General features: G+C 47.8%; 1 protein-coding gene across 2 annotated transcripts in view; it reads right to left on the reverse strand.

Annotated features, from left to right (window-relative positions):
* The window catches only part of LOC119167764 (REST corepressor 1), a 276,247-nt gene that overhangs the window by 153,488 nt on the left and 108,651 nt on the right, over nt 1-14,108 (reverse strand). For both annotated transcript variants that reach the window (XM_075865775.1, XM_037419292.2), the window contains one exon: nt 12,686-12,795. In XM_075865775.1, the coding sequence (XP_075721890.1) occupies nt 12,686-12,795 (110 nt within the window). The remainder of the gene's footprint in view (nt 1-12,685; nt 12,796-14,108) is intronic.

The raw sequence follows: 14,108 nt of genomic DNA on the forward strand, positions 1-14,108 counted from the left end.
AATAGTAGAATATTAGGGGTGCTTCTTGTCTGCTTTCACCTTAAGAAAATGAACAAAGGACATGTACCGTAATTACTCGAATCTAACGCGCACCTTTTTTCCGGTTAAGCCAGTTCATAAATCGCATGCGCGTTAGAATCGAGTACGAACAAAAAAATTACGGCCAATCTATTGCCATCGGCAAATTCAAAATGGCCGCCCCCTATGTGCGTCGGCATGGCGCGTCGGCCATTTCTGCCTATGTGTTTCCCATGTGCGGCACTTCGTACGTGTGCTGAGGAGTTCATCTAGTAGTGCATTAGCATCGACGGCGTGGAAGGGCCGACTCCAAAAACTCGAGTGCACCACGATGCCGCTTTTAAAAGAAAAGTCATCGCGTGTGCAGAAACGGACAGAAATCGGACCGCATTGCGGTCGTTCGGAGTTCCCGAAACGTGCGTGCGGGACCGGCGGAAACAAAAGCAGAAGATTGTCGACAGCAAAGCTTCACGCAAAGGCTTCAGTGGACCACAGCAGGGTCGGTTTCCGCAAATTAAAGAGCTGCTTGGCGAGTATGTGCTTGAGCAGCGAGCGGCACAGCGGCCCGTGACGACAGAACTGCTCCAAGTGCGGGCTATGCGATTGGTCTTAGAAAAAGGTCTAATGCGGAGCCAGTTTAAAGCGAGCAGGTGCTGGCTAACTAACTTTATGAAGAGGAAAGGCTTTTCCCTTCGAAGGGGTACATGCATATGCGAAAAGTTTTGCGGAGGAGTACGATGAAAAGCTTCACAGTTTTCAGAGGTTCGTTCTAAACTTGCGGTGCAACAACGGCTACATGCTTGGGCAAATTGGGAATGCCGATCGGACGCCTCTTTACTTCGACATGCCTGGCACCACAACCGTCGAGAAGAAGGGGGCGAAGCAAGTTCGCGTGCTGACATCGGTCCACGGTAAAACTACAGTGACGGCAATGCTCTGTTACACGTCAGATGGGCACAAGCTTCGCCCGTACCTCATATTTAAATGGAAGACGCTCCCGAAAGAAGTCGTTTTTTTTTTTTTTTTTTTCGAGTGGTGTGATCGTGCAGGCCAGCGAGAAAAATGGGTGCGCGTTGCAATCGATGTCTTACGTTTTTTTTTTTTTTTCGCGGTGGAAATCGGGTGCGCGTTACAATCGAGGGCGCGGTAGAATCGAGTAAATACGGTAAGTTCTCTGCAGATGAAGCGACCACTCATTTGACTCAACATAAAGGCTTTCTACAGGGCTGGTGCGAAACGCACCCGTAGAAAGGCGGATGCCCAAATGGTGCACGGGGTCCAGCATCTTCAAGGCACTTTGAGTAGCAGACTGATAGACAACGGCCCCATAATCTAAGCGGGTGCGAATGAGGCTTCGATACAGATTCATGAGGCATTGCCTATCACTACCCTAAGTAGTACGTGACAACACTTTTATAACATTCATGGCTTTTAAACATTTTGTTTTTAAATACTTGATGTGCGGTACGAAGGTCAACTTGTTGTCCAAGATTAAGCCTAAGAATTTATGCTCGGCTTTGACGGACAGACGTTGCCCATTCAGTCGAATGTCACGTTCCGGATGCATGCCTCTCTTTCGAGAGAACAAGACACACGTGCTTTTTTATGGGTTAAATCAAAATCCGTTTTCATCTGCCCATTTGGAGATCTTGTTTAAACCCAGCTGAACCTGCCGCTCACACATTGCAAAGTTGCATGACTTGAAGCCAAGCTGAACGTCGTCGACATATGTACAATAGAACATATTGCGGGGGATAGACAAGTGCAAAGAATTCATTTTGATAATAAAAAGTGTGCAACTAAGCACACCACCTTGTGGCACGCCTGTTTCCTGGACGAATCTTTGGGAGAGAACACTCCCCACACAGACACGGTATGTCCGGTTTGACAGGTAACTTTTGATTATATGAAACATTCTTCCGCGCACACCAAGGTGGGGCACGTCTCTTAGAATTCCAAAATGCCATGTTGTATCATAAGCCTTTTCGATATCGAGGAACACAGAGAGAAAATATTGTTTATGGACGAAGGCGTCTCTGATCTGTGCCTCGATACGAACAAGGTGGTCTGTGGTGGATCTACTTTTTCGAAACCCGCACTGAAATGGGTCGAGCAAATTGTTTGTTTCAAGGATATGTACAAGTCCGCAGTAAGTGCAATAGGCCTATAACTTGAAGCTAAAGAAGGGTCCTTGCCCTCCTTCAAAATGGGAATAATAATAGCCTCCTTCCAGGAGGTAGGGATAGTGCCAGAAAACCAGATAGCATTGTACAAACAAAGTAAGGTTTTTCATGTTTCGGCTGGTAGGTTTTTTAACATTTCATACACCACACGATCAAAACCTGGGGCAGAAGTACTGCAGGAGTTTTAGAGATGTTCGGAGCTCAGCTAGACTGAAAGCTTGGTTATATGCCTCGTATCTAGTGAATTTGTGTTCTAGTTTCTGCTTTTCTATTTTTGTTCTATATTTTTGGAAAGTGTCAGTATAGTGGGACGAGCTGGATACCCGTTCAAAGTGTGCACCGAGGAAGTTTGCTTGATCTTCCAAGGTATCACCCCGAGTGTTTAGGAGTGGAAGTGTGTGTACTTGTTTTCCTGCTATCCTACCGACCATGTTCCAGACTTTAGCCTCCTGTGTGTATGAATTGATCCCTGAAAAAACTTCTGCCAGCTTTCTCCTGCCTGCCGACGCGTTCTCCTGCCTTGAGACTTTATTTTCTTGAAGGTGTCAATATTTTCGGCTGTTGGTGAGTTCCGAAGCAACCTCCATGCCCTGTTCTGTTCCTTTCGCGCATTACGACACTCTGTGTTCAACCATGGGACGTGTCGTTTGCCGGGCATTCCAGATGTTTGCGGTATGCACTTGGCTGCTGCGTCAGTTAGAAAAGCTGTGAAGTACTGCACAGCTTCATCTATGTTTAACCTACGTATGTCTGTCCAACTCAAACGTGTAGTGTTATGGAACTGTTCCCAGTCTGCTTTGTTTATCAGCCATTTGGGAACATGTAGAGGACATTCATATGTTGTTTGCGAACTCAACACTACAGGAAAATGGTCACTTCCATATAGATTATTTATGATTTTCCTCTTAAGTAGGGGTAGGAGTGAAGGTGAAAGTGTGAGGAAACCAACCTTAGCGTAGATACAATGAATGATAATCTAACGAGTAACTTTACGGAGTGTGCAGTGGAAGTTGGAGGCAGGGTAGTTAGACAGGACACTGGCAAGCTTTCCTAGGAAACGAAGAACCTAATTAAGAAGCGTCAAAGCATGAAAGTGTCATGTACAACAGACAAAATAGAACTGGCAGAGCTTTCGAAGTTGATTAATAGGCGTAAAGTATGCGATGTAAGAAGGTATAACATGGAGAGATTTGAACACACTCTGAAAAACGGAGGAAGCGTCAAAGCAGTGAAGAGGAAACTTGGGATAGGCAAAAGTCGGATGTATGCACTAAGGGACAAAGAAGGCAAAATAACTACCAATATGGATAGGATAGTTAAAATAGCAGAGGAGTTTTACAGAGATCTGTACAGTAGCCGAGACAACCACGACCTTAATACTATAAGAACTAGCAGTAACCCAGATGACACCCCACCAGTAATGATAGAAGAAGTCAGAAAAGCTTTGGAGAGCATGCAAAGAGGCAAAGCTGCTGGTGAGGATCAGGTAACATCAGATATGCTGAAAGATGGAGGACAGATTGTGTTAGAAAAACTAGCCACCCTGTTTACGAGGTGTCTCCTGACGGGAAGGGTACCAGAGTCTTGGAAGAACGCTAACATCATCTTAATACATAAGAAAGGAGATGACAAGGACTTGAAGAATTACAGGCCGATCAGCTTGCTCTCTGTAGTATACAAGCTATTTACAAAGGTAATTGCTAACAGAGTAAAGAAAACAGAATTCAATCAACCAAAGGAACAAGCAGGATTTCGAACAGGCTACTCAACAATTGACCACATTCATACTATCAATCAGGTAATAGAGAAATGCTCAGAGTATAACCAACCACTATACATAGCCTTCATAGATTACGAGAAGGCATTTGATTCAGTAGAAATATCAGCCGTCATGCAGACACAGCGGAACAGGGCGTAGATGAAGTATATATAAACATTCTGGAAGAAATCTACAGGGGATCAACTGCTACCATAGTGCTTCATAAAGAAAGCAACAGAATACCAATCAAGAAGGGTGTAAGGCAGGGGGACACAATCTCCCCAATGCTATTTACCGCGTGCTTACAGGAGGTTTTCAGAAGCCTAGAATGGGAACAGTTAGGGATAAGAGTTAATGGAGAATACCTTAGTAACCTGCGCTTCGCCGATGACATGGCATTGCTGAGTAACTCAGGGGACGAATTGCAACTCATGATTACGGAGTTAGACAAGGAGAGCAGAAAGGTGAGTCTTAAAATTAATCTGCAGAAAACGAAAGTAATGTACAACAACCTTGGAAGAGAGCAGTACTTCGGGATAGGTAATAGTGCACTTGAAGTTGTAAAAGACTATGTCTACTTAGGGCAGGTAATAGCCGCAGAGCCTAACCACGAGATTGAAGTAACTAGAAGAATAAGAATGGGGTGGAGTACATTCGGCAAGCACTCTCAAATTATGACAGGTAGATTGCCACTATCCCTCAAGAGGAAGGTATATAACAGCTGTATCTTGCCGGTACTTAGCTACGGAGCAGAAACCTGGAGACTTACAAAGAGGGTTCAGCTTAAATTGAGGACGACGCAGCGAGCAATGGAAAGAAAAATGGTAGGTGCAACCTTAAGAGACAAGAAGAGAGCAGAGTGGATTAGGGGACAAACGGGGGTTAAGGATATCATAGTTGAAATAAGAAGAGGAAATGGACATGGGCCGGGCATGTAGCGCGTAGACAGGATAACCGCTGGTCATTAAGGGTAACTAACTGGATTCCCAGAGAAGGGAAGCGGGTTAGGGGGAGACAGAAGGTTAGGTAGGCAGACGAGATTAAGAAGTTTGCGGGTATAAATTGGCAGCAGCAAGCACAGGACCGGGTTAACTGGCGGAACATGGGAGAGGCCTTTGTCCTGCAGTGGACGTAGTCAGGCTGATGATGATAATGATGAGGAGTGAAGGTGATACGATGCTGAGGTCTATAGACGAGTAAGTTTTGTTGGCAACGTTATAGTATGTCGGCGCTTTCCTATTCAACAAACAGGCACCGGAAGAGAAGAGAAATGTTCAATGAGACGACCTCGTGCATCACAGCGAGAGTCGCCCCACAGTCCACTATGTGCATTTAGGTCCCCAAGAAGCAAATAAGGTTCAGGCAGTTCGTCTATTAAAGACTGAAATTCACGTCTTTCAAGACGGTGGTGGGGAGGTACATACAAAGAGCAGATGGTGACGAGTTTGTTTAAAAGTACCCCTCGAACAGCCACCGCCTCAAGGGATGTCTGGAGTGGTAAATGTGTACACGCTACTCCTTGGTTAATAATAATGGCTACGCCACCGGATGACGCCACAGCATCATTTCGGTCCTTTCGGTATATGACGTAAGCACGTAAAAAATTTGTATTGGAGGATTTTATGTGTGTTTCCTGTACACACAGCACTTGAGGTGAGTGTTTGTATAAAAGCTCTTGTACGTCGTCGAGGTTCTTAAGGGGGGAGGTGGCGATTGAAAAAAACTTTTTTGTTTGTTGAGCTAGAGTAATGAAATTTGGCAGGCATACTGAAGAGTGTCTCGTATAGCTATATATGAAGTTTCATTGCGATATCTCGAGTAGTTTTCAAATTACACTATGTTACATAATCTGATGACATAGTCTGCTGGTGAAAAGCCTAGCATTGTAACAAAACATGCCAGGAAGGTCCAAGTGGTTTTGATCTTTACTCAAAAGAACACTACACAGGATGACATTATCAAAAATTGTCTATTCCTTTTAGTTTTTTTACAAATAACATCCCCATCAGCTTCATGTATTGCATCAGAACTTCTCATGCACTAGTTAGCACATGCAAAAAAAACTAGGCCCTACGCAAGGTAAAGAATAATGTCATCCTGTCAACAAGACTTCAAGGATTAAAGAAAAAAAAAAACAGCAGCAAAATCGGTCCAGTCACTGCCACGCTACACTTTTCGCAAGCAACACTAAGTGCCCAAAACACACTTCAGAGAAAATGGCTTTCAAAGTTTTTGTAGCACTTCACCTTCATCAAAATACACCAGAACAGTAGTCTTTGGTGTCCATGTCTGTAGGTGGCCTTTTGGTCCTCTGTTTCTTCATCTGGTGCATGTTTGATGATTTTTTAGCCCGCTGGCTGTCCTTTTCTGCAGCCCTCTGGAGGGCAACGGCCCCAGGTTTTACACCTAGTGCAGTGCAAATCTCGGTGTAAGCTCGCAAGCTGCCTGCATTGTACTTTGCAACAGCTTCATGCACTGCTGCTTCCACAGTGAAGAGGGAGGCATGCTGCTGCTTGGATATCAGTGACCAAATCACTGAGTGGAGGCTCTCGGCAGCATTTTGAGTCTTGTTGCCGCTACATCGAGCCAGCAGTTGAGGGTCGGAAAGGCGTTGGTAGATGGGCCGCAGTGCTTCTATAACCTTGCTAGGAAGGTTGTACTTGTGTGGAGGTGGTGACTTTCCTTCTGCTTCTGCTGAACGGTGCCTGCACCAGCTGAGGGCACCAGGAGGACACAGCTGATGATGGGGCTCGGCATCAGTGAATGAAATGTGGTGGAGTGTTGCCATCACCGCCCTTTGCATATCTTGCACATCTGTGTTGCTTCGCAGGGCTAGGCCATAATAGCTGGTGAGCCTCTTTATAAGATCTTACGTAAGGCCACCTCTTCCACCAAGTGCCTTTCCCTTTTTTGCTTTGCTCACAAGAGAGCGGAGCGCAGTGCCCATTCTTTTCTGGACATGATTCACACAGTCCTCCTTTGTGAGTGGTATGAATCCATATGTCTGATCATTGCACAGGGCTGTGTAGGTGCGGCTGTCTCCATCACAAATTACGTTTGTGTACCTGAGGTCGTTCTTGCTGATGGAGCGCCCAAAAAGCTGCAGTGCAGCTTCAACTTCCATGCGCCCTGCGCCTACATCGGTGTTTTTTTGGCACTCGTGAGCCTTCCTCCATTCTTCATATGTAGGGTGGCTTTCAGGTGGCCCTAGCGTACACCCAAGGCAGAAATTAGACAAGACTGTGCAGTCAATTACCAGACCCGTGTAAAATTCAATAACACAGCCTACACCAATGTGCGAGCTGTGCCCACGAGTTAGCCATGTGCCATCATACACCACTGTAATGTTTTTCGTGAAGTTCACTTCCATTTCTTCGTATGTGTTCTTGACGGCCTGTACAGCATCTGTCAAAACAGTTTGTGCAGCCACTTTGGCAGCTGGCTTTATCACATTCTTTAAGTGGCGTTGATAAGTCTTCTGGTGCAGTCCTCTGTGCGACACATTCATCACTGCCCAGAAGTCATTTATAGCAGTAGGTCCTTTTCCAATGCACCTGATTGCCTGCACTGATCTAACATTTACATCGAAGACTCTCGCACCTTCTTTTCTCTCTGATGACCAGTGAGAGCTGGCTGTGCCGCAAGAACGACATATAAGCACCATTTTCACGGCAAGTCCAAGCCTTGTGTCCCGGTCCACAGCGGGGTCTTGCTCATGGCAAATTGGGTAGAGTGTTTTCCCAATTATCGCGTTCAGAGCAGTCATCTGCATAAGCACGTATTCTTCTCCTGGCACAGGCGTAGTTTCGCGTTCCTGAGACGCTGTCAGTGCGAATTTCCGCTCAGTTGCCGACATCGCGCCGAGCGACTCACGAATTGTTGTCGACTGCGCCTCTGCCGTTTGCGCGGACAGAAAGCTTGGTTGAATATGCCCTTGAATGGTACGACGCTCGCCGAGTAAAGTCTCGTTATCACTCCGTTGATTTACGGCGTCTGCCGACGCACCTGTCATTTCCGCATCGATCGTTTCACCGTCATGTTCAACAGCCCGATCTCGGTTAGGCGAGCATGCAGCCTCACGTTGATGTGTGATAACATCGATAAGCATGCCTTCAGTTGATGACTCTGACACGCACCTGCGTCGCACCCCCTCTGCATTGTCCGCTGGGTTGCGATAACTTGTTGACGGCTGAGGATCCAGGGTGACTTCGTTATCGCCGACTGACTGCCGACTTGTTGGGCGTTTCCGCGAATGCCGTGGAATAGGCGGTCGGCGCTTTCGTTTACCGAAAGCGAGCGCAGTCGCGCGTTTCCTGCGAAGCGTGCGATCCATCGCCGCAAACCACGTGCAAAGCTTTTGAAGAGCCTCCTCGGCACAAAGAGCTGCGTCGGTCATGCGTCCGGCAACTTGCGACTGTTCAAGCAGAAGGCACGGGAGAACTCGACGATCAGGGGGCTGCGCAGAACTATCGTCTTGTGAAGACGGTTTGCACGACAGTGCCGAGGCCAATCACAAAAGACGAAGAAGCACACGGAGAACGTTTGCAACGAACAAGTCGGAGCAGACAACAAGCCGCGCGGCCGGCGCGGCAGCCGCACCATGCGTGGGAGATGAGCACGTGAGCGCGCGCACCAGCCAATAGCAACCACTCGTTTCCCCTCGCTCCGAAGAAGCACGCGCTCCGTCCAATTGTAGCGCCGTGTTTGAAAAGTGGGAAACTCGAATACCCCGCGCGCTACCCAATCGCAAGCCAGTTACGCCTCGACCACGCCGTTGTCACCGCTGATGGCGGGAAAAAAAAAAGCAAGAAATCACGAACAAAACGTGACCAAGATGACGGCGCTCTGTTGAGCGGGGGAGAAACGGCGTGCGCGCGAAGTTAGGGTATTTTTGACGATCACGCGCTCCTCAGGTGCTGCCTCAGCTACCTAAATATTTTATTTGAGGTACTTTTAGCGCGAATTCGGGGCTGATATTTACAGAGGAGGTAGTTTATAGATTATACTGACCAAATATACTGTTTTCTAAAAATGAACTTTTTTGACATTTTTTCGGTTTTCGAAGGCCGCGTCCCCCCTTAAGCAGTCCTCTGACGTTCCAATGTATAATTTGTGTTTCCATATTGGAAGTAAAGTAGTGCTGTGTGTACGTTAAGGGAGTGACTTCTTTAAGCTGAAAGGTCAAGCTCAAGTAACAGGGCTATTATCAGGCCTTGTTATGAGCTTTTTAGTTCTCTTGGCGCGCTCCAGAGAGCCGCGCCGTTCTTTTGGCACCAGGGGTGCCGCCGTATCTATTGCCTCCTGGGAGGCACTGGATGCCCGCTCATGCGAGCTGGTTTTTCGAAGCTTGGGCCTCGCCTGGCGAGGTGAGGCCTTGAGACCCGAGGAACCTGGAGTCTCTGGTCTCTGTTCAATAGTAGGCGGAGTAGACTCAACTACTGCCGCCTTGGGGGCAGGTGCCACAGCCAATGGCTCGCTCTGCGCAGGCCGAAGGAGTGGCGAGGGCTGGTGCGACACTGCCCCCTGGCGCGCAGCATCAGCATATGTGGAGCCATAAAATGGCGAGACTCTTTTTCTTGCTTCTTTAAATGTAATGTTTTCTTTTATCTTTAAAGTGATGATCTCTTTTTCTTTTTTTCAGAAAGAACAGGAACGTGAGTACGCGGCATGATTACCACCACAGTTCACACAGTGTGCAGGTGCTTCGCAGTTGTCGGACGCATGGCCCACGACTCCACACAGAGCACAAGTTTTCCGGCCACGACAGCTTTGCAAGCCGTGGCCATATCTCTGACATTGGAAGCAACGGCGGGGGTTGGGAATATATGGCCTCACGGATGTCTTTGTATACCCAGTCTGAATGGTTTCCGGCATATCGCTCGAAGCAAAGGTCAGTACTAAGTGTTTGGTTGGTATTTCTTTTTGATCTCTTCTTATCTTAATACGCTGTACGTTTGTCACGTTCTGGCTCTTCCGTCCTTCCAGAAGTTCGGCTTTGGTCAGGTCAAGCAAATCTGCGTCCGATACGACCCCACGAGATGAGTTCATGGACCTGTGTGGCGTAATACTGATGGGTGTGTCTCCAAACGTTGTGAGGGTGTTCAGTTTATCGAATTGGTCTTTGTCACGTATCTCAAGGAGTAGATATCCGCTGACCATATTGATAACCTTGTACCCGGCACCGAGAGTTTCGGTTAAGCATCTAGCCATTACGAAGGGGGATACAGTTCTGGCTTGCTTGTTAGTTTTTTCGCAGTGTACAGTCGCCGACCGATTTTCCGGACTCCAAAAATTCGGACTTGTTGGATATTCCGGACTTCATAAATGCACCGTCAGGGATCCCATAGAGCTAATGCATTGTTTCGATCGATTTTTCGGGCGAATTTGCCCCTGACAGTTCGGACTAAATCGCTCGTTTTGTGCCACGCCCCAAGCCATTGTGAACGCCGCCATGTTGGATTTTCCGTCGGCTTGGCTAAGCTTGGTCTTCAGATGCCTTTCCTGCCTCCAAGATTGGAATGCGCACGCCATATTTCAAGTTTCGGAGGCCGTGTTCGCTTTTTAAAAGACGCGGTGATGGATGCCGTTTTTTCGTCTTCGGTCAGCACTATCGTCATCACATCGCACGGGGAGGAGGCGAAAGAAGGATTCTTTTATTGTCGTTGCAGCTTTTTTCAGTAGCCATTCTGCACGTGTTGTGTCGCGTAGCGTCGAGACGTTGTGTGCTTCGCAGCGGCTATCTGCGGCATCGAATTTTGTGTTCTCAGTGCCATGGCTCCGCCATCTGTGCCATCGCGGGAGCCAGGTGGTGTGAAGAAGCGTGGGAAGTATACGACCCTGACGATGGAGAAGAAAGCTGCCATAATCAAGCTAATAGAGAGTGGACATTCGCAGCTAGATGTCGCCGGATGATGGTCGACGCCGGATGGATGACGACAACGACGACCGCCCGCAGCCGTCGGCGGCGGAGATCGCCAACGCGGTGACAATTTTGTCGAGCGTTTACGGCGACGATGTCGCCTTGGCGCAAATACGGGCAAACCAGATTGCCTCCAAGCGTAGTTTGAGGCAAGGCAGCATCAAGGACTTTTTTAAACCTGCCTGATGCAATAAACTTGAGATTTTCGGCGAAAACGAATTTTTCGGACTGTTCGATTTTTCGTACTTTTTCTCGGTCCCCGCCAGGTCCGAAAAATCAGTCGGCGACTGTATAACGTGGAAATGAGGAAAGATTTGTCTTGGCCGGATGAAAAAATTGATATCTTCGGTGCGTACCCGCTTTGAGAAGGCACGATCACTAAGTAAAGGGAATGCTTTGTGGATGCTAATTGTATGTTGTTCAGCAGCGTTGGCGGCCACCCACCACGGAGCCCAACGAGGGGACGCTCCAAGTTTGCGGATGCTGAAAGCTTGCAGACGTCAGCAGTACAACCCTACTATAACCCAATGCGCCTAGGCCAAGGTAGGCTATTTGCACAGGGTTAACCCTTGCCGCCGAGAAAATTGGAAGTAAGCAGAAGAGAGAAGTAGACAGGAAAGCTAAAAAAGTCAGAACGAAGATGTAGGGAGAGAGAGAGATAGGAGAAGGCGACTGCCTATTTCCCCAGGGTGGGTCAGCCCAGGGGTGCCGTCTACGTGAAGCCAGGGCCAAAGGGGTGTGTTACCTCTGCCGGGGGGCCTTAAAGGTCCAATCACCCAGCGTCGGCTCAACCCCCAGGATCCCCTTTTCCCCGGACACAGCAAAGCCACGCACGGCTAGGCATGGGAGGGAGTAGAAACTCCCCCGTTAGCTCGGGTCCGTGGTGTCGCTACACACCAAACGCCTACTTGGCAGGTGCCCCTGCGGGGGTGAAAACAGACATGGCTACACATGAAACGCGTTACCATCGCTCGTTAAGCTGAGCACCCCCTAAGCTATATTTGCGGGCAGTGCGTCGCACAAGACTGAGCTCACTCCGTCAGTGCCGCTTCCTGTAACATACGCATGAATTCGCCCTTGCGCAAACAACTTACCGCCGCCACGGTGGTGAGTTGCCTTTGTTTCCACGAGCGATACGCACTTTATTGAGGCGGTCCCTTGCACAATGGCACAGCAACGGATGGCGTGGTCGATAACGTACACGAACAGTAGCAGCAGCGCCACAAGTACTGCCGAGCAGGCAGTACATGATTTAGATTGTTTGACATGTTTCTCACTGGTAAGTTTGTTGCGATGAGATGACATGCCGCCGCATTCGTCGATAGCCGTCAACACGCTCCCGTGAATTTCTAGGCAGGTGTCAACACACTTGCACCAAAGTCAAAGTAATCACTGCGCAATCTTCTGTATATGCTTTTATCGCAAATGCGCAAAATTGGAATTTCTTCACAGTGACATATGCCACTGAATATTTGTGAAAATCAAATATTTGAGGAATATGCTAGTTATAATATTCAAATTTTTTGAATATGTGGCTTTCTAATCGAATACGAATATTACAAATTAAATACTCAAAAATATTCAACACTTTTAAATATTCCCACATCCCTACTTTTCAGTTATAATATTTTGGACACCTTCGTATTATTTTGGACCATCTTCGGTTATTTGAACCTGGTTTTGAGCATTGCTAGATGCTGCTCGAGGCCTGTATTGGGTGTGTGAGCACACCATACCAGATCGATGGATGGGCAACAAGTCGGGCCCGTACACACTGGCGCGGCAGTGAACACACGAGTTACTCACTTCCAGTGTTGGTAGCAGCTGGCACACAGGCTGCCCTTGCTGGAAGTGTAGGCCTGGGTCATGGGGGCTCCACAGCTGGAACAAGGACACCCTGCGCCGGCCTCTTCCTTCTGCGATAAGAGGCATGTTTAACCATCACCATGTGAAGAGAAAGGCAATGCATTTGGTATTACATTCAAACCCCACTACGACACTAATGGGGCATGGAAAAAATTTAGCTGAAGCGAAAATTTCGTTGTAGTGAGATCGAAAAAATATAATTGACCTAAGCTATCAAAACAAACTTATATTCCCAAAATTCAGAAACTGTTGACTGCTTCCTTTCCTTTCTTATGATGCAATTCTCACACATGCACAGCCACACCATGCTGAAAAGCACGCTGAAGCAATCCACAACAGCTTTCGTGAACAAACCTGACAGTTGCACTGACACGCTCACACCAGCAGCTCTAAGATGCAGGCATGGTATTGTGGAGCGGTGACTAATGCCTCATTCTATGCTATTCTTATCGTCCACTAGTCATGGCTGGCTGATTTTGCTGATAACTCAGATTAACCACCACTTTGACCAGTGGCCAAGCACGAAAAGAACCACTGGCATCAGAAAAGGCAATGTTTCACACCCAGCAGTCGCATGTAGCAAATTATTGGCTGGGAGCACTCATGCAACGCCACCTGGGCACTACACATACTGTGCTGCATGTTTGGCTGGGCTGGCCACGACACAAGTGCATGCCACCGCACCACCATGAAGACAACAGCTGAGTGTGGGGCAATCCCATCAGCCCACGTGTGCTCGCAGATGTTTCATCAGTGCAGCTGTAATTTACAGCTGCCACACAACATGGCAGGGAGAATGTGCGCAAACTCACATCGTCTGGCCAAGATCGCAATAGTCTACTTTTCCTGCCAGGATTTCACTGGACACCAAAACCAATGCAAAAATTACCGTAACCCTCGTCGATGTGGCGCAAAACTGATGCAGCACCACTGCCTGGAGAACAGACGTGGACCCACTGGACATGTAGCGCCTCGCAAGCGCCTCTCTGTTTGGTTTCCTGAAAATTGTGGTCTTCTGAATGGCGCCTTTTGTGCACAGTACTGCTGTCGCGCATTTCAAGTTTGTGGTTCACCCATTCGTCTGGCATATAGCACGGCATAAAACTCGGGAAATGTTTGATGTAACTTCCCTTCCACCACCATGCTGCCAGTGCCACTCAGTTGCAGATGCCGTTTGAACTGAGCTTCAGCTTCAGATTGTCTGCGGCTCAGAAGCACGCCAGTTGCAAAAGCAGGGAAGTCTCATTGCCATCACTATCAAGCATTGGCCCCTTCTGCTCAATGAATAGCGGTGGTTTCCGACGGTGCCAACGTTCAATTTAGACTTCGAAGGCGTATTTTCATGTTCTAAAAATGCATCAAA

Source organism: Rhipicephalus microplus, chromosome 6 (genome assembly GCF_043290135.1).
Source record: "Rhipicephalus microplus isolate Deutch F79 chromosome 6, USDA_Rmic, whole genome shotgun sequence".
NCBI lineage: Eukaryota > Metazoa > Arthropoda > Arachnida > Ixodida > Ixodidae > Rhipicephalus > Rhipicephalus microplus.